Source organism: Syngnathoides biaculeatus, chromosome 12, assembly GCF_019802595.1.
Source record: "Syngnathoides biaculeatus isolate LvHL_M chromosome 12, ASM1980259v1, whole genome shotgun sequence".
Classification (NCBI taxonomy): domain Eukaryota; kingdom Metazoa; phylum Chordata; class Actinopteri; order Syngnathiformes; family Syngnathidae; genus Syngnathoides; species Syngnathoides biaculeatus.
Genome location: NC_084651.1, coordinates 9,451,456 through 9,476,557, shown reverse-complemented (window position 1 = coordinate 9,476,557; position 25,102 = coordinate 9,451,456). Strand labels below are relative to the sequence as shown.

The window sequence follows — 25,102 nt, the reverse complement described above, 5'->3', positions numbered from 1 at the left end:
AAAATCCCTTCTGCAGTTTGTGCAAACCTGGCGAAGAACTACAGGAAATGTTTGGCCTCTGTGATTGCGAACAAAGGCTACTGTACCAAATATTAACATTGTTTTTCTCAGGTGTTCAAATACTTATTTCCAGCTGTATCACACAAATGAATCATTAAAAAAAATCATACATTGTGATTTCTGGATTTTTATTTATAGATTATCTCTCTCACAGTGGACATGCACCTACAATGAAAATTTCAGACTCCTCCATGATTTTTAAGTGGGAGAACTTGCAATAAAGCAGGGTGTTCAAATACTTATTTTCTTCACTATGCTGTATATACCTTGGACCCCTTTCTTCTCATATGCTTCTGATATGAGGCTCACACTTGAATACTTGGTGACGTTGTTGACGGAATGTAGTCACTGGCGTTTCTCAAACTGATAACTACATTTTCAGAGGGAATATTTTTTTATCGTTTGTCTGATCGGGCAAACACTGCAGAATAAGTTTCCTTTATGCGGAGTGAACACCGACCTTGGCGATGATGACTTCCTTTTTTAAAATCTTCATAGCGTAGTATTTCCCGCTGGCCTTCTCCCGGACCAGAATCACTTTCCCAAACGTTCCCTTTCCGAGCAGCTTCAAGTAATCAAAGTCACTCATTGTCTGGGTAGGACAAACAAACCAAACAAGAAAGTTTCACGTCTGGTAGCAACACAAGACTCAAGGGCCCCAGCTGCTTTATTTGAATACAAATGAATACAATCATAAAAATACTTTAATACGAGAAGTAAATCAACAATTCAAGTGCAGTGGAAAGTCCATTGCTTCATGAGCAGTACAAATTGTAATTCAACCACAATTTTTTTTTTTTAAACAACATGCCTCACATAAGTCATTAAAAACTTTTCACGGAGTTAAACATGGCAACAAATCTTGCCAAATACCAAAACTGTCATGATCCTGCCGCTCCAGCACGAGCTGTGCGGGTGCCCGCGCAGGTGCGCTGATTGGGAGGTGCACACCTGCGCCTCATGCAGCCTGATTATGCTGTGGATTTATATGACCGCGATGACAACTGGCCGGCGCCAGTTCGTTTGATCTTCAAGTCCCGTGTGCTCCCTGATCGAACCTGTGTGTACCGACCTTGTAAGCCTGACTCCTTTGATAATTCTGCCTGCGTTGATTGTTCCCCTGTCTGCCTGCCTGCTCCTGCCTGTCCGCTCATCTGCTCTCTTCCTACCTCTGCATATAATAAACGTGTCTCCTTGAACTACCTTGCATCTTCCGAGTCCTGCATTTGGGTCCTACTCCCACTCCGATGGGACGTGACAAAAACTGACCAAGGGTGAAAGGATTAATTCAGTGCTTTTTCTTCTCCTCCTGCAGTTTAGCATCACCCATCAGTTGAGGGTGGCTGTTTCTAATTGGGGCTCATTTGAGGGAACTCCCGAGTTAGTGTTTGTCAAAGCCTTGGAGTCTGCCCAAAATGGTTGCTTGGAAAAAAAAAAATAAAAAATTTTTGTCCATACAGTTATACAGGGAGTCCTCAGTCTACAACTGAGATCCATTCCTACAGTAGTGACTTAACTCGAATTTAGACTTAATTTGGATTCCACCATTAAAGTCAGAATTTACATAAGAATATTTTGTATAGAAAAAAAAATACATTGAAATGAACAAGTTGATGTACTTAGCATTACTGCTGAGAAGTGGATGGAGGAGAAGAAGGGGAGGCTGCGCTTAGCTATCGCGAAGGAACCTGGTCCTCAATCCTCTCCATCTCGACAAGCATCAAAGAACCTTGTTTTGGGATCATCGTATCCGACATCGGAACAGAACCCTTCACCTGCACTAAAATTTGGGCTCTCTCTCTAATAATTCTCACCATGGTCGACAAACTGAAGCCTTGGTGGCGTTGGTGTCTCTCTTTCCTCCAATCTTTTATCTTGGGCTTCGTTTCCATGGTAATAGATTTTCTTTTGGCTGCAGAAGCATTGCTTAAAGACACAGCTTTCTTCTTTGGGGCCGTAATGTCTAAAAAGGAGGGCGAAAAATGCGAAGATACTCCTGGCGCGCAAACACGGACAAGCATTGGCCAGACAAAATGGCGAACAAGTGAGCAGAGTTGTAAAGTCGAAACGTCTTAAGTTGAGACTGTCTTAACCCCGAGGATTCCTTGTAATAAATTTGTCCACCCAATTTCAAGTTGAGGTTCAGGAACAAGTTTTTTCGTACTTTCCAAATTCACAAAATCAGTATTGAACTTTGACACCGTGTTTTATCCGAGTGGGGTAAGCAAAAAAAAAAAAAAAAAAAAAAAAGGCGTGGCCGTTTGCGATTGCGGCTTATTCGTGCAAATTCCCTTGCCTTAGTTTGTCAAAGTACGTGCCTCGGAATTCACCCACAATGGTTACCACAAACAAAAATGGAGTACCGATGGAGTTTTCCCCACAGCACCAAGTTTCCAAATTTGTGCTACCTTGCGTTTGTGGTGCGTGGTGGTGATGTCCATCTCCTCCTCGACCATGTTGTCGATGTTAGAGGTGGGGCTGCACTGGATCCTCTCCTCCTCTTGCTTCTGCAGCTTGTCTGCCACCGTCTGGATGGCCTCCGTCCACTCGTCTCTACGAGAAGACCAAACCACACAGACTGTATCATAATACGCGTTAACCTACAGTAAATGGTTATCCGAGAAAGCGGGTGGCTCGTTTTAAAAGCGCCTTTAAATTAACATCAACGCTCGTTTGTTTAACAGAGAGGAAAATGGCCACCGAGAGAATCAAGCCAATGAACAATGCTCACGGAGCAGAACTAATGTCGGCCATGGTGTGTGTATGTGTTTATGATACACGCCCCCGTGTTGGAGGGAACAATGCATTGTTGTTCGCAAACATTGTTCCCCCTGTTGGCTTTTCATTAGCAGACTTGTTCAACATCTGCTGGGACAAAGTTTCTCAATTAGAGTGCGTGTGTGCGTGCGTGCGTGTCTCCGTGTGTGGCTGCTTATTGTTTCTAACAATGATGAACATGATGACTTGAACACATGCACACTTCCCTGTTTGGGGTAAAAAAATGGAGAAAAAAAACAAGTCTTGTGACATATTTGTATGGTTTTATATGTTACATGTTAATTTTTAAGTGTTTTTCTTTACCGTTTAATTCTGTTTATAGCCAGACAATTTTTTTATTTTCAAATGTTCTGGAACTTGCAAAGAAGCGACATCAGATGGGATATGCTATTTCTTTGTTTGACGTAATTTGCTAAATCATCAAATCAAGTCTTTCCTCACACATACAGTACAGTAAAGCCTCGTTTCTCGAATGTCTGTTTTCGAAGAAATCGGTTTTTGAATGGAAAACTTTGAGATTTTTTTTTTTTTTGCTTCTGTTTTCGAACGAAAATCGGTACTCGAACGCCGCCGTATTGTGCGCGGCTAGACCAGCTGACCCAAGACGGCTTTGTTGTGAATTTCCACGCCCCCAAAAAAACCCAGAAATAATATAATTGTCCGCGGCGCAACCAGTTGACCCATCCACGACGCATTTTGTTATAGTCTATTCAAACGCTCCCCGAAAAAAAAACGAGAAATTACATAACGCGAGCGGTGCAACCAGCGAACTTTTATTATTCTGTATAACGCAGCCTCTGAACACAGACGTGTCCCAGTAGTGAGTGTTGTTTTTCTTCTTATCGAGGATTATCGTATTAACCCCCAATAATGGCTGCAAAGAAGGAAAGTTGCTTGTTTAAAGTTATTCTGGACTTTTGTTAATTAAAAAATTTGACAAGGTTGGGGGCCGATTCGCTACAGATATGGCAATGCGCTCCCAGCCTTGCATATTCTACTACTAAAGCATAAATTTTAAGCAAAAAATAAATATATTTCTTAAATTATTTTACTATATAAAGTATTTAAACTATACATGTATTTCTACTACGCAGTTTATTATCAGGAAAAGATAAAAAAAAATGCTTTAAAAAGCCTAATTTCTTGGGCTTGGAACGGAATTGTAATGGGAAACATCAGTTTTCAAACAAATCACTTCTCGAACCGTTTTCTGGAATGGATTGTGGTCGGGAATCAAGTAATCACTGTATAAGGATTTTTGCACATTTGATTTGTAACACAATAAACCTAAAAATAGGACAATAAATATAGTACTGTCAAAATATAGAACAGACAATTTCTGAATTGTCAGCTTTTGTTATTGTGAGTTGAGCAGTGATTGTAATATTGGCACCGCTGTCAGCGTTTGGGCAGGTAGTTGCTTCCAAAATATTTCTATGGTTTAATCTGCATCACAAAATTATGCGGCAGCTTTATAATTTCTATGTTTTCTCAAGATATTTTGAAACAATTTTTTTCTGCACTTTTGTGTATTTTTAAAATAATTTAATTTCATTTCTGATGTTCAGATAGGGGGGCACAGTGGATCAGCTGATAAAGCGTTGGCCTCACACTTCTAAGGTCCCGGGTTCAATCCCAGACCCGCCTGTGTGGAGTTTGCATGTTCTCCCCTTGCTTGCGTGGGTTTTCTCCGGGCACTTCGGTTTCCTCCCACATCCCCAAAAACATGCAACATTAATTGGACACGCTAAATTGCCCATAGGTGTGATTATGCCCTGCGATTGGCTGGCGACCAGTTCAGGTTGTACCCCGCCTCCTGCCTGTTAACAGCTGGGATAGGCTCCAGCCCTCCCCGCGACCCTCGTGAGGATAAGCAGCAAAGAAAATGGATGTTCAGATAGGACTTGACTGGGTGGTTTTAGTTTAAGACAAAAGTAAAAATGAGGGAAAAAATTGCCATATTTTTATCTGTAGCACAGAATTATGTTAAGGGCAATGCATTGATTTTTTTTATATTGGTTTAATTTAGTCATTACAGTCAAACGAGTCGAGTTCTTTCTCAGCTGATCTTTGCTCCAACAGAGTTAATTCCGTGGCACATTCTGGAGTTAAACAAGAGCACGGAGTGAACCGAGGTGAGCCGTTCCGAGACGACGGGCAAATATTGCAAAAATCCTCGGCGTTCTGCTAGCAAGGGACTCGGCTTCTCCACAGGGAATAATGAGACCCGTTTGACTCCCAAATCATCACCGCTGCGTGTTTCATTTGGAGTTACATGCCCATATGTTTCCCGAGGGAATTTGGAGCGACATCTATCTCTTAACTAAACGGCGCTTCGCAGTATATTTTAAGATCTGAATCCCTTTCGAGTGCAAAGACTTGTGCGCGTACCCTACACACTCCAAAACAAGGGCAAACTCCGCTTCCGCTCAACAACAATGGCGTGCTCTGTTAGCCTTGTTGTTGTGTGTAGCGACTTGAAAAGCAACGAGAACACTCTCAAGGTCACAAAGCAGACAAATGTTCTCTCTCCCTCTCTCTTGGTTTCAGTGTCTTTACTATAATGAGTTTTTTTTTTTTTTTTTTTTTTGGCTAATGAGAGATAATGGGCCTGTCTACAGTCAGCCGCGCCAGCATGAGAGAGGCTGGACCCCTGCCAATACAGTAAAACACACACAGCCTGGAGGACAGGTTTAGCGCTCCACATCTGGATCTTTTGTCCGCACCTGACTTTTATCAGAACAATCGATGTAAAGTTACTGTTTTGTTTTTTTTTTCGTTTTTGTGTTAATTACCGTGTATTTATTTGATTATTTAGGCAGCAAGCTATTAGAAACGCGCACAGAGAGACGCACACACGTGGTGAAAAGGATGCACGGGAGCATCTGTGGTCTTCTGGGCAAAGCTGTTCATTTTCTGGAGATAAACACCTCAGCTCCTCAGAAAGTAAGCGAGCAGCTGGAGAATTTATGCCGATGCTACTTGAAAGGTCTCCTCTCCCGCCTCACACACACACACCACACACACACACACACACTTACTGTACATACACACCAAGTCCTACCTGTGCCCTTGATGATACGTACGCAAGATCATAAATAATTTACTTTTGTCACAGAAGTTTGCGGGTTAAGTTTCCTTAACTTTGCCCATGCGCACGCGGTTTAACCCAAAAAGTCAAACAAAAGTTTTACTTTTCGTGTTGAGCTGACCTCTCATCGGGGGTGTCTACGTGGAAAGTCCTCTCGATGACGGTGGTCCACTGGAGGCAGCGTATGATGAAGGTGTTGGGTTTGGGCCTCTCCGTCTTCATAAGCTGGCATTCTGCAAAGAGGGGGACATGAAGGCTTTTCAGTGGCCAAAGTCTGGATTCATGAACGCTTCTTAAAGAGCACATGATCTGAAAAATGTACTTTTTAATGACATGGGTACAAATAGCTGGATCTCCATCTTTTGTAGGCTGCTCGTGCTAGGCTATGTAAAAATCCACCATTTTCAAACCAGGGGCAGAGCACACTGACCAAAACACTATGACATCATCGCCAATTGTTGCAATTTTATTGAAGTTTTAATGAAAAGCCAAAAAGACACCATGAGTATAATCTCGCTTAAACTGCTGTCGGCCACAGCTCACACTCACATAGACTTGATAACATCCCACACCACCACACATGTAGACACATTTGTGTACATGCATGTGGTTACAGACTACGATATACATTTTATACTTGCAATCTTTTTTGTGTACTTTTACAATGTGTTAATAAATTTGAGGTTAAAAAAAAAAAAGATTAAAGGTGTTTAAAGTATCTGGGGGTTAGGGGGTGGTGAAACTATCAAAAGATTTTTTATATGGTCTCTATCCTAGCTTTTCACCAATAGAGCTCCTGCACGTGACGTCACAGTCTGCACGGCGCCATATTGCCGGTCAAACCGAGCGCTGGTCTGCACTGCGGGACCCATTGAACCAGAGCAGATTTTTCAAATTGCCCGAGACCTGTCGTGCTGTTGGTTGTTGACAGATATTCAAAGAGATCATTCTATACCAGATGAAAAAGACCAGAAAATATCGATGGATTTCAGCAATTAAACATGATGGATGGTGCCCAACCAAAATACACACACACACCTGTGTAGCAATCGCTTCATTTCAGGTAGGAATGATTCTTCTCAATCTCAAATTACCAGGAAGTATTTATAATGCCCTGTTGGCTCATTTGAGAACAATGCGGATTTAAAAAAAAAACTAAAATAAACACAACAGAGAGGTTAACGTGTGGCCGCAATTGCTTCCGTCTACGTTCCGTGGAGACGACTCTGACCTTTTTTTTTTTTCAATTATAGTTAATAAATGAGAGTTTGTGTAAAACCAGGGGTCATTTATTTAAATATTGGAATGAGTTTTGAATACTATCAAAAAGATTGATGGATTTCGGCAAAGGTTAAAGTGTGGCCGAATACGCTTCCACGTTCACTAGCCATCAACCCGTCGTCTTTTTTTTTTCAATCATAGTTAATTAATGCAAGTTTGTGTAAAACCAAAGGTCATTTATTTAAATATTGGTATTTTTATTTGATACCATCTGAAAAGATCGATGGATTTCGCCAAAGGTTAAAGTGTGGCCGAATACGCTTCCGCATTCACGAGCCGTCAAAACCGTCACTCTGTGGGATTTATTCTTGATTGAGAACAGATCCAGCAACGAAGCATTTGTATGCGTCCAGACTTTTATACACTTTCAAACTTTTCTGTATAAATCTCGGCGACTTACCAGATCCGTGTGTAGAAGCGAATTAACAGTCCAATTTCTTATTGGGGAAAACATCAACTTCAGCATTAAATATGGGTCCTCTATGCCGAGTTTATCTAATTTTTCCACGTACCTTCATTTATTATCACCTTCCAAACGTTTAATGGTATCAGAAAAACCCTGGATGTCGTGCTGTAAGATGTATTTTCGTTTCGTCTCAACGGCAATATGCACGAGCTCTATTGCGGGTGGGTGTGCTAATTTCTGACTTTTCAAAGCAGATATAAAGAAATAGTTTCATTTTGAAAAGTGAAACTGTACAACACGAAGATCACACTTCATGTTGCTGGATGCTCTTTCAGACAAATTGCTACTAGCTTATAAATGTGTTAAGCACTGTATATAGACACACAGTAAGAATAACTGACAACAACTGTGAAAAATGGTGTTAGCAGAATACTATGACTTTTAGGCGAGTGTGTTCCATTAGCACAGATGCAGCCGGTCTTTGAAGTGCTTTAAAAGCGACAGGGGGAAAAAGAAAAAAAAAAGGTAATAACATCCACCACCGAGGATTCCAAACGCAGCCGCTTCAGCGTGCCAAAGGATAATATGTGCTGCAGTACACGCGCATCTGGTGAATATCTGAAGAATCGCGCGCCGGGCAAAAAAAAAAAAAAAATGGGCAGCGCATTAGGCCATTTGTACACAAAGGCAGAAACGTGCGCACACAGAGCCAGATGGGGCTGTGAGCCGGCTGCGGGGACGGGGGAAGGCATCGCGACGTCCTCGGCGATCCCCTTCACTCGCTCACGAGAACGACTTTGTGTTCAAGTGAGGCGCGGCCACAGCGTGTGACGGCGCTGCCCTAAATTCAGACAAGAAGGTTAATAGCGATGCCACGCAGGTCCAACACACACACAAAGTTATACCTGACCTGCTGTGCTGCCAGAAAACAAGGTCACTGGACGGCCCATGCCAAAAAAAAAAAACACTCACACTTACACACACACTTTAGAAGTTCGAGTTTAAATTAGGTTTGCCACAGCAGGCGAATGCAAAATCGGTGTAGCGGTTTAGTGGGTGGATGTGGATGCGTGTGTGTGTCACTCTGCAGGGAACAGGCCTTCACTGTCTCTGGTCCATCTGACCACTTCTGTTGTTCGCTCGCGCACAGATAAACAAACACACACACGCGCACAAATACACTCACACGCACACACGCGCCACCTGGCCTCACAGCTTTGGGCAACAGATGTGGCAGTGCCAGCGCAGTGCCAAGCAGCCGGGGCCGGATGTATGGCCCGGCTTGTCCTCGGCACAAACTCCTTTTTTTCCCCTCGTTCTCCTCCTCCTCCTCCTCCTTGTCTGTTCGGGATGCTCCCTTCCCATCCATTTTTCTCTTCCTCCTTTCTCATGAACAATTGAGTATCACTTTATAATATGAGTACTTTATGATATGGTCGCTTAACACTAAGAATTTGTGCGTTTTTTTTGGAATCACACGAAACAGAATGATCCCAATATTGCATGGGAAGTGAAAGCAGAATTTAAAGGAGACATAAAACCATCCACCATTTCACTTCCAATGAGTCAAAAGGGCAAACAAAATGGAGTTGTTTTGTTCATACAGTAATACAAATAAGTCATAAACTGAGGCTGCATGCCAAGAGGTGAAAAGGCAAACTCGCACCTACCAGATTACGTTCTATGACCGCGACCATATTATGAGACATATGCCGCCTGACATACTCCCCAGATGTCTAATCGTATTTCCTCCATTAAAAACACGGGCATAAATCTAACAAATGACCATTTTTGGGGGGTATAAAATCAAACAAGATAATACCTAAAACATTGAGCATCACATTGAATATGCTACTCCCATTGTTTGAAAAATGATAACGAAAAAAAACAATAGCGAGATTTAACACACACATCAAAAATGGTCCAAAGCAAGGTGATAGTGCTTGGCTGGGAGTTCGCGACATTAAAATGCCATTAACTCGTTAGCCGGCCAATTGCACGTCATCTACACTGTGGACCTTGTTAGCTAGCTGCTGACACCGTGAATTACTAATAAATGCATTATTACAGCTTAATCAACACATTTCAGCACCAGTGCAGGACTTCAGTGTGACTAATGGATGGATAGCTTTAAAGTCCCCAATCACTCACGTTTGAAAAATGTGCGGGTGTGGTCAGTAATGCTTGCAGATAAAGTTGCGGGTGTGATTAGGGATGGAATCTCAAGACCTTAAAATAACTTACTGGATTAATATAACATAACTGTAAATAAAAAAAAACAAACAAATAAGTAAAATGGAAAACAAAAATTTCAAACTCAGAAATGATCATTTCCAATTTCAACTGATTTTAGTAGAACATGATATAAAACGGTATTTAAAATTTTTCATCAGTAAAAATTATTGCGCTGAGAAACTTAATCTGGAGAAAAGTTAAATGCACTCGCCAGTCAAGGAATAAACACGAACCGTCTATCCCCGGAATGTTTTGAAAATGCTGAAAGTTTAGTTCAACATAATCGTCGTTAGTGGCAACAAGCTAGCGATACATTGGAACAAACATTCCTGTCGGCAATCGTGATGTATTGTTGTAGGGGGAGGGGGGGGCACGCATCGCAGGACTGCCGTAAATACGGCTTGCTAGAACGCATCTTTATGTGCGTGCGCTTGACGTATTGGCCACACCTGAATCAAGCAACGAGGTGGGTGATAGTCTAACGTCTCTTTGGGGGGAGGGGGGGTGGTGTCACGCATCACACTGCCTCGCGATCGACGTAATGAGCACCCCTGGTGTAACTGAATTTCCTTTGACACGGCTCATGATGTTGATGACTTTCGACGTAAATGCGCTCGCAGAACGTGAAGCAGCTCTGAACATGCACTTTCGGCCTAACTTCCGTACATGCTCAGTACGGTTAAATTGCATTTCCTGTTTCCAGGTAAATACTGGTTGTTTTGAAGCAGGCTTACTTAGTTAACAACGTTTATGAAATAAACACGTAAATTAATGTTAAGACTACACAAAATAAGCAAAGTCTTTCAATATCTATTTTTTCTACTCGTAACAAATTTTACACGTGTGATTTTTCGTGCTCGACTGTGCACATTTGCGAGCACGGAGGCGCGCGAGCGTGGTCACGCTCGTCAAATGTAAGTGACTGAGTCCCTGTAAGGTGAAAATACATGTCTTCTAAATTTGACAGAGCACAGGAAACAGTTTTGTTAACCCTGCCAAATGTGACTGATTAGAAAAATAATAGAATATTGACAACTACATAAAATGAGGCTTCACAATAAACTGCTCTTGAACGCTGTGGGCCTGTCAGCTGAACACACTGAATGGACGCCCAAGGCCCAGTCCAAACGCTGGCTATCAAATGGGACTTTTTACATTTTTCTCACTTTCTCTCTTCCTCACTCTTTTGCCCTTCTCTGCATGATGCGCTTTTCTCTGCGTGAGGTTCTCTAACACGGCCAAGCTAGCAAACTATCTGAAAGGAAGATGCATTTTCTGAGCAGCATACCTCGCTAGATAACTGCACGTTACAATAACAAGGATAACCGCAAATGTAAACGAAGGCGCTCAAGTTGGAAGCACAAATCACGCCATGCTACAAAGTACGTCACGTAAACTATGTCATTACGTAGCACAAAAATGTTTTTCATACATATACTGTACTTACGATTTGACTATTGTTACCACATGTCTGCAATTCACTGGTGAAGTTTGAATTACATTCATCCCCCGCAGTGATGTTTACAAATTTATCTATTCACTGTATAGAGCTCGTGCACGTGACGTCACTATTTTCACGGCGCCATATTGCCGGTCAAAAAGAGCTGCTCGACAGTGTGGGGGACATTGAACCGGAGCAGTATATTCACAATGCCCGAGAGCTGTTGTGCTGTTGGTTGTAACAACAGACGAGACAGACATTCAAAGAGAAGTCTTTCTATAGAATACCAGCTGAAAAGAAGAGAAAAGATCGATGGATTTTGGCAAATAAACGGGATGCATGGTGCCCGACCAAATACAGATGACTGTGTAGCGATCACTTCATTTCAGGTAGGAATTATTCTTCTCGATCTCAAATTTCCTAGTAGTATTTACAATGCCAAGTTTGAGAACAAGGTGTTTAAAAAAAAAAAACACACACACAGCAAGGGAGTCGTCTCCAACGTACACGGAAGCATGTGGCGGCCACACGTTAAACTTCGGAAAACCTCTCCTCTCTTAAATATGCATAGTTCTCAAATGAGTCCAATGCATATTTAAAAAAAGAAAATAAACCGTCTGTCACAGTGATGTTTACGTAGTGGCCGCAACACGCTTCCGTGTACGGGGGCTGAAGCCTATCCCAGTGGTTTATTTTCCTTTTTCAAATACGCATTGGACTCATTTGAGAACAATGCATATTTTAAAAAAAAAAAAAAAAGTATGTTACGGAGAGGTTTAATGTGTGGCCGCAACGCTTCCGTGTACAAGGAGCCGACTCGCTGTCTTTTTTTTTTTCAATCATATTTAACAAATGTGAGTTTGTGTAAAACCAGGGGTCATTTATTTAAATGTTGATATTTGTATTGAAAAAAATCTGAGTGGCTCCATCATTATGTGGGATTTATTTTTGATTGAGAACAGATCCACCAACGAAGTCTTTGTATGCATCCAGACTTTTCTACGCTTTCAAACTCTTCCGTGTAAATCTCAACGACTTACTCACCAGATCGATGTGTAGATCCACTTGTCTAAGACAAGCGGAAGCGGGCTAACAGTCCACTTTCTTATCGGAAAATACATCGACTTTGGCAATAAATATGGGTCCTCGATGCCAAGTGCCTCTCAATTTTCCACGTACCTTTGTTTATTATCACCTTCTAAATGTTTAACGGTATATGACAAAACTCTGGGCGTCGTGCTATAAGACGTATTTTCGGGTCATCTCCAACCGACATGAAGAATGCTCTGTTAGACGGGCAATATGGCCAGTCACGTGACTTTGGTGACGTAGGTGCACGAGATCGATATAAGATTTGTAGAAAACAAATGACACTTTTCAAACGGAAAAAGAGGTCAAGTAACATACTTGCTACGGAGAAGTTGTTTAGTGGGTAGGGCAAGTCAGCGTCCTGAGGTTTCTCCTTGTAGCCGATGAATGAGCCGTCCGTCTTGAGCAGGAAGTAACGTGGCCGCCAGTTCTTTATGTATTCACCTGCAGACACGAGAGAGAGCAGAGTATTAATATGAAACCTAATCATAATTGTGAATTCAGATTTCACCCGCAAGCCAGATGAGAGCCGAAACGCTCATCTGTCAAAAAAACATTGCAGCGCACACATGCAGTATCTCAATGACATCCGCAGCGCTTGCCTGCCAGATTCCGATCGGATTATGGTGTAAATGATGACAAAAACATGTTTACCCGCACTCGACTCGAAGTCACCATGCCAGCGGCATCATCTGGCTGATACACGGGCAGGTGTCGAGGTCGCCCCCCGTTCAGACAGATACACGCACAGTAGAAACACGCAAGACCACGGCAACAAATCAGATCTTCTGCGCAGTTGGTGTCAGAACTTTACCCAACTGGTCGGCAGATTGACACCCCCCCGATGACCTGCCGCTGGATTACACAGGTGTCAAACGTTTCCACAACATAGGAGATGGTAAAAACTGGGCGTCCAGACTAGGTTGTATTCACACTAGTAGTGAGGGATTCCGGTCTGGACCAAATGAGATCTGGTGCTGATTCACTTGGAATGAGTATTTACACTTGACCAAAGGAAACACATCGTAGTGTTCTTGTTTGGTATACAGTTCGGATGATAATGATCAAACATGGTCAAACAGAACGCACCAGAATTTAGTTGTCACGCACCAGGGTTTAAATATTACTGTATACACAGATCACCATTTCCCAACAACCCGCGCCGGTACCGATTCAGTTGTTTGGTAAGTACCACCCTTCAGATGATGGCGTTCACACTTGAACAAACAAACCTCAGAGGGCTCCAGGTGTTTTCTACGCGCCGGGAATCGGATGATTGTGTTGGGACGTGACCTAACAAACCAAAAACGGAAATGAGTTGTTTGGGGGAGATCTTAACCAAGCAAACTGCACTCACAGCGCAAATCACACACCAGTCTGGCTTTTGTTTGCAGCGGCCCAAACGTGTCAAGTGCGAACGCGGCCTTACTCGCTGTCGGACAAGTACGGTGCGTACAAACACGAAGCCGATTTGAAGCCTGCAGCTACTGACGCTCGGTTGTTGTTGTTAAAAACGATAAGAAAAATATCTGCACTTTCTAACACCAGGAGCCGCGTAAATAAATATTTCACTCCCCGACGTTCCCTCCTTCTCAAGCCTTTTTTTTAATTAACCGTTCCTCCAGCATACACCTGGTGAAAATACACGAATGGCATCTGTGCGAGCATCGCACGGCTCTGGCTAACAGCTCCGATCACCTTTTTCTAGCTAATTCGCCACAAGAGGAGAATAGGGAGCGTGTGTGTGTGTACTTGAGGGTGTCTGTTCTATTTGCGACATCCATTTAAAGCTGGAATGACAGCAGGCCACGCTCATTAGCACGTCGTGCAAAAACACCTGCTCCGCCGAAGGGACCGTGCGACTGTGGGCCCTTCCGGTACCTCCAAGTTCTGTCTGTGCTTGGAGGTGTGTGTGCAATGTGTGTATGTGTACCAGTTGATTTGAGCCAGCACACAGATAAGAATATGGAGCTGGGTGCCAATGCGCCGTTGTGATTACCAAATCACACCATTTCCCTCTCGATTGGTCTTTATTTTTCTCTTTTTAACAACTCCGCCCACTCACCCCCCCCAAAGCATTTCCTCCTCCTGTCCTTTAGAGAAATGGAGCATATTCTTTGCTATCGATAAAAACAACAAGAACGAGGAAGGGGAAGAAAGAGAACGGAAAAGGTGGCAAAAAGATGGTGTGATTACTGCAAAGTGTGATCATTTAAACCACACCATACTGTATTATGAAAGTGGAAATGAGGGTTTGCGGTTTCAGACACATCGTTGGTACCCTTCTGTTAAATGAAGAAAAAAATTTAAACCCATATTGGTCACCAAAAGAGACTGGAATTTGCCAAAATATAAACGGACATGCCCCCCGCACACTGACATTACTGTGAGTGAATTTTATGATCGACAGATGCCGTACACCAGGGGTGCCCAAACTTTTTTTTACCCGAAGATCTACTTGTCAAGCATCTAGCCTCTCCCGATCGATGGGGGGAAATGACATTTTTTTTTTTTTTTTACACAAAGAACTACCCACTACAAAAATGCAAAACATATTTAGTTTAAAGAATATTGAGGATTGTTTATGTGTAAATGTATGTTTGTGTACCTTACATAACTGCGTGAGCCAATATTACACAACATAATTCACTTGAAACATTTTTTGTAACCATCTGAGTACACGTTGATGATCAATATACACCATACGAATGAAAATGCACACCTGCTAAAATATTTTCTATAGAAATTCTATTGCAATCTATAGATTTTGTACAGAACGACTTGTTCTATAGAACTTTGGCTGTGATTTTCTATAGAATTTCTACAGAAATTCTATAGGACTTGGGTACTAAAGCTCTATAGTTCTTTAGAAATCTTCTATAGAAATTTTTTAGCAGGGGTGGCTTCGTCCAACTGCATTGAGAAACACTCACAATCTGAGATGTCCTGCTAGAAATCAGCCATGGCTTCCCAGCGCAGTGTAACTGTACTCCTTTACAGCTGCAGAGATTTTATTGAAGATAATAATTCACTTTTCTCACTCTCAGCTTGCTTTTCGGCGGAATGTCTTTGTCGTGTTTTCCATAAACAGTTCAAAAATCCTGCTCCACATTTCACTCCACTGGCAGATGAGGCAAACGCGCTTCGAAAATGATGCTGTGGAAAAAAAAAGTCCACCTCACATTCCGTATGAAACTGATACGTTTTTGTCTTTTTTACCGCAGCATCCATACTGATGTTTGATAATATTTGTTAAGCGAGGGCTTAAAATGGGGGGGGGGGGGACTCACTGACAGCGTGTTTTCCTGTACTGTTGTTGTTTGCACATGCGCGGTGAGCTAAAGTTAAAAAAAAAAAAATACGTCTGATAACTTTTTTTTTTTTTTGCAGTGTTGTGTGTAAAATTCACTGACAAATTTGGTCTGAGCCATCTGCAGGCTCTCTGTATGAAAAGAGGCCTCCATTTTCCATCAAAACAAACGAGGCCGAAGAGAAAAGTTGAACTGCTGAAAAGAAACTGGCAGTGACGAGAGGCTGGCTGGTCCGAGTCCAGTCATTTCTCTGAGTCACTTCGGAGATTAAAGTGCCCAAGCGACGGACGCCTGTAGCTGGCCACTTCATCCCTCAGCTGTCCAGCAACAGTGAAAACATTTAAGCAATGCTTCTGGCCCGGTCCGAGAGGCTAGCGTGTACATGTGTGCGCTGTGCCTGTGTGGGTGGTTGCGTATAACGAGTGGAGGAGTGGGAGGGGGGGTGGGGGGGGCAGCCAGGGGTGGCACAGACGGCGAGGGAAGATGGACAGTTGTCCACGCGAGGCGTCCAAAAGCGACGGCGGCGCAGAGCTGATCCAACGGTGTTCTGTCGAAGCAATCCCGTCTTGGCCCCGGCCCGCGACGAGGCCAGCGAAAGCTCTTCCACTCTGGACAGCTCGTCTCAGGGAGCCACATGTCTGCTTGTCGTTTGGACCGCTGCAGAATGAAGACAACAGCCGGCTTCCTTCCCACACCATCGCCTTGCTTCACTTCCATCTAGTTTTACCCGCTCAAACTCCCGTCTCCCGCAAGACCAATTAGTCCAAACTAAACTATACGGCGGCGGAGACAACAGGAGTCTTTTGTTTCTCCGAGCAGCGGGATATCGGTGATACAGGAATGCGCTGTGATCTGACGGATCCAAAGAACGGGAGAGGAAAAAGGCTTTTTGGAAAGTCTTTCAAGACTTAATTGGCAGGGAAAAAGACACAAAATGTGTTGGAAATACTTTGGCGCTCTCTGTCTTATGTGATAAGATAAGATCTTAACAGCATTTTACTCTTTACCGTTTCACATCTTTGCATTAGTTGGATTAAACATATACAATATAGCAGCCGTAGCGTCTTAAGGAAATACCAGGTCAGATATTTACTACTCTGTGGTAAATGTTAGAGAGCAGACCTCCACTAACAACAAATCATATTAAAAAATAAAGTGAACAAAATAGAGTCCTAAATCGAAAATTGAAAATTACCGTAATTTCTCGAGTATAATGCATCCTGAAGTATAATGCGCACCCCCAAAGTTGACCTAAAAAAAAAAAAAAAACACTAAAACCCTTCTACCAATGTTCAATGTGCACCACTGATTTGCGTCTACCCATATGCTCAAAATATTGGGAATTATCTGTATTTACATTTTGTTAGGTTTGTACTTGGATTGTTTTTCAAAAAACTGGCTGTGCAACAATCATTAATAATAATCACGTGATGATGTAGTTGTAATATAATCTTGGGAATTGTCAGACCAGAATCCCTCAACCAACTAAAATAAATGCTCAATGATGGCATAACATTTTATTAATACTGTTGATAACAAATATTACAGTCTTTTTTGAATTTTGGTTCCGCAGTGTAGCCTCTCGCCCACCTGACGCCATACCTTTCCTCAAATTACGTAGAAACGAGTGTAATGGGCACATTAAAAAAAAAAAAAAGACCATTTCAATTGTGTGCGCTCTCCAGTTTTTTTATTTTAAATGTGCCCATGACGCTCGTATTACGTAGTTAGGGCTCAAGTTCTTTTGATACCCACCTGACACCAGTGAGGCGACCTATCGTTGTTTTGGACTGCAGCGCTACTTCCGGGTTGGCGGCGTCATTGGCACGACTGGTGACACATTTCTTTTAAAAGCAGCTGCACAACTAGCCATTGCAGTCGACAAATTTTGTCTTAGTTTGAGTTAAAACAAACTCACGGACAGTCGTTTCTGATCTTTGCTGCAGTAGCAACAAACACGCTACGCTAACGATCGTAAAATGCAAGCTCCCCAAGGAGGTCATAGAGATCAGGTTGTGGGCCCCCATTACCGTAATAAATATAAATGTGGAACATAAGACATCGAATGCAATATCGAAATGTATATTTTTTTACCTCTTTATATACAACTATACAATGTGATCGTATTTTTTATTTTTCATCCATACCTAAAAAAAAACGTGTTCTATTAACTTTTTCAAAATATTTTGGGAAAAATGTGGCCATTATTTTCGAGAAATTACAGTAACTTACTTTCTTACTTTTTTTTGTTAGTTCATCTATTTATCTAAGTAATTTAAATATAATTTGATTGTCAAGATAGCATTGACTTTGTTCATTTTAAAAAAGTAACGAGTTTTAGAGCACCTCAATGATTCCAACTCTTCTAAAATTGAAATTTACGCAGTTCCATTTCTCATTTTACTCTGAAATGAAAGCACAGAACAAATACATGACTCGAGTTACAAAAGAAATCACGGAATAAAAAAATGTATTCTAAATCTATTGGCGTTGAGGAAATACATCCCCACATTTTGTCATTTTTGGAGGTTCCTGTTTCAGGAAAACACGTTTTACATTGCGTAAGCTCTGAAAACTCCCTACTCACGGATGAAGCATGTCTTAAAATTTAACTTCACTTTACACGGGGAATGCGAAGGTGAAGTAAATCCCGCTGGCGTGTTTTGTCTTCGACGGCAGCTTGCTTGTTTCTGCGTTCGGAGATGAGAGCTGAATTAGATGCGACTGTGTCCGTTCCAAGCTTTCTGATTGGACAATTAGGACAACACAATGACTAAATGTCACTCAATTAGTGGAGCTGATTATCCATTCATCTCAGTGCAGAAGGAGGTGGGGGGGAGGGACCGAGCGCAGGAGCACAGACAGGTATAAATGACAAAGCTGAACTTCAGCCAGCAGAATGCAAAGTCCCGCTAACTTTCCCCATTCATCTTGCGCTCCTTCACAACACGGAAAAAAAAAAAACCTCCACGACAGCTAAATAAATAAGCGCGAAACTATGTGAGCTCACCAGCCATTTGTTAATCAGCCTGAACAGGGATTTAATTTAATGCCTTGGCCGAGGCTGAGGCTGATATGCAGATGGCGCAGAGGCAGAGCTGGGTGACTGGCGCAATGGGATACGGCGAGGGCGGTAGGGAGGATGTGCCACGTTCCTGGACACACGCGCTAGCCCACTGACACGGGAGACGAAGATGTTGATACAGTCAGAGCATGCTTGGGGATACTTTGCATGTACAAGTACATGCCAACTTTTAAGTTAAAACTGTGAGAGGAAAGCGAATCTGCATCTATCCTTTCCCTATCGTGTGTGGTGCACTCAAGGTGACAAACACAGCACACTATACTGGAGATGCACCGACACCGATATCGGTGCTCCGATACTATGACGGCAATACCATTTTGGCAACATGACCTTACGATTCTGCCCTCCCTGAACGAGCCGTGTGTAGTTCGGCAAATAGAGATCAGTGACACTCCCAGTTTAATTTTGCTGCAGAATGAACGCAAAATAAAGAGACTTACAGGTTGAATATTCAAGCTAAATGCTAATACTATCGTAAAAACATAGACAGGCTAACAAATTAGCACCAATGTCGCGGTAAACACCTTTAAATAACAAATACTCAAATATTTCCCACTCATTAGTCAAATGAAAACACTTTTGCAACACTATTCGGCGGCGCCGTTAATTGTCACGGCTGTCGCTTAATTATGCACCGAATCAAAGTCAGCTGGTGGGCCTCCTGTAATAAATATTGAATAATTAATTTGTAATAACATATTTTGCAAAGCATTCCAGCAACATTTGTAACCTCGACTGGCTCCCTACGACAGTGAACAGGATCGGCGATATCGAAAAAGATGTATTGGTGAATGTTCCAATAGTTTTGAAGAGGGGTATAGCTGTCTTCTCACTTCCTGTAGGGAGAGTCACAACATTTTTAGTCATAAAATGTACTTCCGAAAGTGTTCTTATCGATTTGAAAGTGTCAAGATCACGTCTTTGGAATTTTGAACCCCAAAACAGAGCCAACACTAGGCAAAATGTCTTTTTTTTAGTAAGGGAGCACAAACAACGTGAGCAAGAAGAATACCGAAATTAAACTTCCATAGCAAAAGGCGGACGCGACATACAATAAACCAAAAATACACCAGCGGTGGCTGCGATTGGCTGGCAACCAGTTCAGGGATGTACCCGATGTCGGCTAGGATAAGATCCAGCACACCCGCTACCCTCGTGACTAACTAACTGCCCTGCATCAACCGTCGAGACCTTCAAGTTCCTGGGAATTACGGGACGGTCTCTTAATACCTGAAGTGGGAGACCAACATTAAGCCCATCCTCTAAACGGCCCAAGCAGATGGTTCACTTTGTGCGGTTTCTGAGGAACCACAGCCTGCCACAGTTTAGAGTTCAAGACTGTCAGAAAAATTGTCCGTGAACCCCCACCCACTTGCACGTTGCTAGAACATACAGGCATGCAAAATCCTCTTGGACTCTCCATATCTTGGTCACCATCTCTCCAAGATTCATTTGTTTTATTCTAGTATTTAGTCTAATCGGATGTTCATTTTCACTAAATATTTTCTCTTATATTTTGTATTATTACCAATATGTTTGTTTTCCCTAATATTGCCTTTTTTGTCTAATAAGTGGATGCTTTTCATCAAATATTTTCGTTTTTGTCTTAAAATTTCTATTACCATACTTTGTGCTTGCATGATTTCCTGATTTCTTTGTTTTTGAATCTATTTTATATGATTGTCTAATATTTCTGCATTATTTTTGTTGTATTATATAATTGTTATGATGTTGCATATGTGGGTATTTTTAATTAAATACTTTTGTCAAACTTTGTTTTTTTCCACAAATAATTGTGTCTGTTTTTCTAATTTATCAAATATTTAGGTATTTTTATAAAATACTGTATTTGTTATTTTTTTACATTGTCTAATCATTTTCATTTTTGTATGTTTTTATTGTTTGCCTCATGTTTTTATATTGTATTTAAAATCTTGGTATTGTTCATGAAATATTTTTTCATCAATAACATTTTCTTATATTTTCTATTTTTTTCATTTTATCTAGTATGTAATTGTTGTACATCAAATCTTACCATTTTCTACCGCAATTATTTTTTAATTACTCAATGTTTTAAGTATTTCCTACTATTTTTGTTTGTCTACTACTTTTATATTTTATCTCATATGCAGATGTTTTAAATGAATTTCTAATCAAAATTCTTGCATTTTATCCAATATTTCTCTATTTTTTTTTTTTTGGTCTAATATTCCACCGAGTTTTGTGTGAAAATTTTTTCAGCCGGGCTGCCCATTGCTGTATCCAATAATGTAAAAGAGGCTCTCAAGAGTAAATACGGAGGCAGTCATGTAAACATGGGGCAGGGTACATGAAGGACAATGGCTGATGGAGGCCATACACAGATTAAAAACTGTGTGATTGCGCAACGAGTCCCGCGGCGGCGCTACACTGGACGCACGCTGCACCTCGTACGAGGACACGGACAAAATATGCACATTTCCCCTCCGCGTGTATTTATACTACGTGTGTGTGACCCCAACAACCCCCTCCTTCACCCCAGCAGTTCTAACTCCTGCCTGCTCAGACATCTTAAGGCGAATCCGGGCTCTTCAAAGCAAATCCACTTAGAGTGCATTAGTGTCATTAGCACATCGAGGCTGAAAGGCCGCTGTGAGAGACGGCTCCAAATGCGCCGTTCAGGGTTGTGGACGCAGCTGGCTTAAAAAAAAAAAAAAAAAAAAAAAAAGTTGCGTTCACATGACGAGAGTGAGCAGGCCCGTTCATGGGGCGGAACCACCCCAGCCCCTCATGGGAGTGCGGTCATTCTTTGGGGGCACAAAAGACATTTCACCCAGCCAGCTGCACCTCCTGGTATGCTGGTCTTGGAAGGATGCAACGTCCTGGTGCCCCTCTGCTCCCCGAAAGCTGCTACAACCATGCAGGGTGATGGATCATATAATCTGGTCGGAAAATTAAACCACAATTTTTGTTCACTTTCATCATCCCTGCAGCGCTCACTTACTGCAGTTCAACTGCTGGCCAGTAGATGGCGGTGGCTCCCTGGAGCATGGAGCCTACCCTGTGATGCTCAACTCATAATCCCATTCAGCACATTAGTTAGTGTGTGCGCGCGTGTTCATACGTGTGTGGTGGGTCAGCAGATCTTGGCGCCTCCTGAAACACATTTAGGATTAGTGCGGGGTTCGCATATTAGCATTTTAGCCGTGGGAGGGGCTGGCTTTTGGCCCCATGTGTACGAGTTGGATTTACTCATTGTGGTCATCTAAGTAAGGGGGGATAAAATACTTCGCGGCTTACCAATAAATAGTTACAACAAATAAAACGAAAACAAATAACGTTTCTATTTTAAATTTGTGATAATTTTACATGTAATAAAATTTTCCAAATATATTTTCTATTGTTTATTTTTCAAATATTTTTGTCGTTATATGTCACTAAAGCGGCACGATGGACGACTGGTTAGCACATCTGCCTCGCGGTTCTGAGGACCCGGGTTGTGGTGTTTGTATGTTCTCCCCATGCCTGCGCCGGTTTTCTGCGGGTACTTCGGTTTCCTCCCATAACCTCAAAACATGCGTGGTATGTATGAAGACTCAAGTTGTCATTGTAAGATTTTTGTATTTTGTCAGATGGGATAGGGGATTGGGTATTATGAAATGGAAACCATCAAAAGAAACCAATTCATTTTTGTTTTTGTTTCAAATCTCAGCACACACTGAGAATATCACTGCTGTAGGAACAAAAACAAGTATATAAAAAAAAAGAAAATCAATCTTAATGGTGCAAGAAAACACGCATTAAAATGGCAAATGTGTTCAAGGTTTGTAATCTCTCTCTTTCTCTCTCTCAAACACACACACACACAAGTTAACTTTGTGCTATTTTCCACATGAAATAGTTATTCTGCATCTCCCCTAGCCCTGTTTTCGCTCCAGTGTGAGTGTCCTTATGTTTCTACCATATCATGACTGCAGGCCTCTGAGCATATGAATGGCAACATTTATATTTCCCAGATAATGGCACTCACATTAATAAACCACATGAGCGCGAATGATGCAACATATTCCGAGGGAACAGTGTGGGCTTCCATGTTTTATACTGAAAGACGGAGAGTTGTGGAACCTCGACATTCAAACGCTCCCGAGGTTGTGCAATTTCAAAACAGACTATTCTAAGGGATTAACTCAAGTGCTTCCGTTTTGTTTTTTGCAAAACAAACACGGTTGCGTATAAAGCACAGACTTGCTACTCCAGTGGAGCATAGAACAAAAGAGAAAAACACTTGAAAGAAGTTTTGTTTTTTTTTAATCAAAACTACAAAAGGTTTCAATCTTTTTCACTTTGGCGAATGTGCAAAACTGACAAAAGCAAGAACCAGATGTAATTACAGCACTGCGCTCAGTGTTCAGTGAAGAGGATGCGGCGGAGAAAATCAGAGTGCCACGTGTGACGCTTTTCGTCACGAAGACCTCAGTAACAATAGTACATGATTCAAAATGGTTAACGAGTAATCCCTAGGCGCTCCGAGGTCAGCCGAGAGACATAGTCTCTCCAGCTTCTCCTGGGTTGTCCCTGGGGTCTCCTCCGGGTGAGAAGTGCCTGGAACACTTCACCAAGGAGACATCCGGGAGGCATTCGGATAAGTTGCCCCAGCCACTTCGCCTGGCTTCTCTCCATGCAGAGAAGCAGAGCCTTAACTCTGAGCCCCTCCCTGATGAATGAACCTCTCACCCTATCTCTAAGGGAGAACCCGGACACCCTGAGGAGGAAACTCATTTCGGCCCCTTGTATCCGGGATCCTGTTCTTTCGGTAATGACCCATAGCGTCACTCACTTGTGACCATAGGTGGGGGTAGGAACGTAGATCTATCCATAAAGTGAGAGCTTGGCCTTTGGATTTAGCTCCTTTTTCACCACAGCGGATTGATACAAAGTCCGCATCACTGCAGACGCAGCACCGATTAGCCGGTTGATCTCGGGTTCTATTCTTCCCTCACTCGTGAAAAAGACCCCAAGATACTTGAATTCCTCCACTTGGGGTAGAATCTCATCCCCGACCCAGAAAGGGCACGCCATCCATTTCCGACTGAGGGCCACGGTCTCAGATTTGGGGGTGCTGATTTTCTTTCCAGCTGCTTCACACTCAGCTGCGAAGCGCTCCAGTGAGAGTTGTAAATTACAGCTTGATGAGCCCAACAGAACCACATCAGCTGCAAAAAGCAGAGATGCAATACTGACGCCACCGCACCGTTAAATGTACATTGAAAATGTTGAGATGATTCACTTATGAGATAATTATTCGAGAATTTTCTCACAATCTAATTTTTTGTTGATGATAGAGAAATATTAAGATTATTAATAATAAATATGATTATTATTATGTTATGGACTGTGATCCAGCATAACATACAAAATTGCTTCTATTCCAAGTGAATCTCACAACTTGTTTAGTATCAAACTACATTTTTCAGTTAGAGCTGTGCCTTGGGATACAAGAAGTAAACAATTTTTCATCAAGAATGCTCCCGCTAGCTCAATATTAACACATAAAGGTGTTGACCTTTGATGGGTCGACAATCAGCATCGATAATTGTGCAAATGATACTGGAACACGGGCGGTGGTGCAACACATGTAAACAGACATCCCAATACACACTGGCATTCCTTCTTTACCATCTAAGAAATAAAGACAAATAGCATTGCAGCTGTTGTCTCACTCGTTTCGGCCTGTAAAATTATATGACGCTGTCCCCCGGTGGTCAAGGGAAGTGCACCAGAAGGAAAAACATGGAACAATTGAGTTGATTCATTTAATAATAATGCACAAACTGTCAAATTACTTATGTTCTATTTCATTGTATTACTCTATGCTCTTATAAAAAAATTATATCATAGTGTACTATGTTCATTGTTAAAACTTTTTTTTTTTATTTTTTGGGGGGGAGGCTGGAATGGATTAATGACATTTCCATTCACGTGAATGGTTAAAGATGGTTTGTGACAAATTTTATGTGGTCACAGAAAGAATTCAGCTGGTATCTTGAGGCACCACTCTCATTTGTTTCCTGTTCAAATTGGAGATTACTTGAGCAAGACATTGCAAAGTCATTGTGGCAAAAAATGAAAAAGGAAAAAAAAAGGAGATAGATTTTTTTTACTCGGTGTCAAGCTTTTTTTCTTTTTATACTTGTATAACTTAATGTTAGACAAAAACTTAAGGTCACCTTCATGGAAAGTGGTTAGGACAGGGGTGTCATTTTTATCGCAGGCCACATTGTCGTTACGGTTTCTGTCAAAGGGCCATTATGACTGAAACCACGAAAATCTTTAACTGACCCATCAT

General features: G+C 41.9%; 1 protein-coding gene across 8 annotated transcripts in view; it reads right to left on the bottom strand.

The window, feature by feature from the left end:
* The window catches only part of akt3a (v-akt murine thymoma viral oncogene homolog 3a), a 72,292-nt gene that overhangs the window by 17,375 nt on the left and 29,815 nt on the right, over nt 1–25,102 (bottom strand). For 6 of the 8 annotated variants that reach the window (XM_061836518.1, XM_061836520.1, XM_061836517.1 and 3 more), the window contains 4 exons: nt 12,700–12,825; nt 6,051–6,162; nt 2,469–2,613; nt 521–652 (listed from right to left, as the gene is read on the bottom strand). In XM_061836518.1, the coding sequence (XP_061692502.1) occupies nt 521–652; nt 2,469–2,613; nt 6,051–6,162; nt 12,700–12,825 (515 nt within the window). Of the gene's footprint in view, nt 1–520; nt 653–2,468; nt 2,614–6,050; nt 6,163–12,699; nt 12,826–13,035; nt 13,568–13,613; nt 13,675–25,102 lie in introns of those variants that run through there. The other 2 variants (XM_061836521.1, XM_061836522.1) reach the window with 2 other exon arrangements.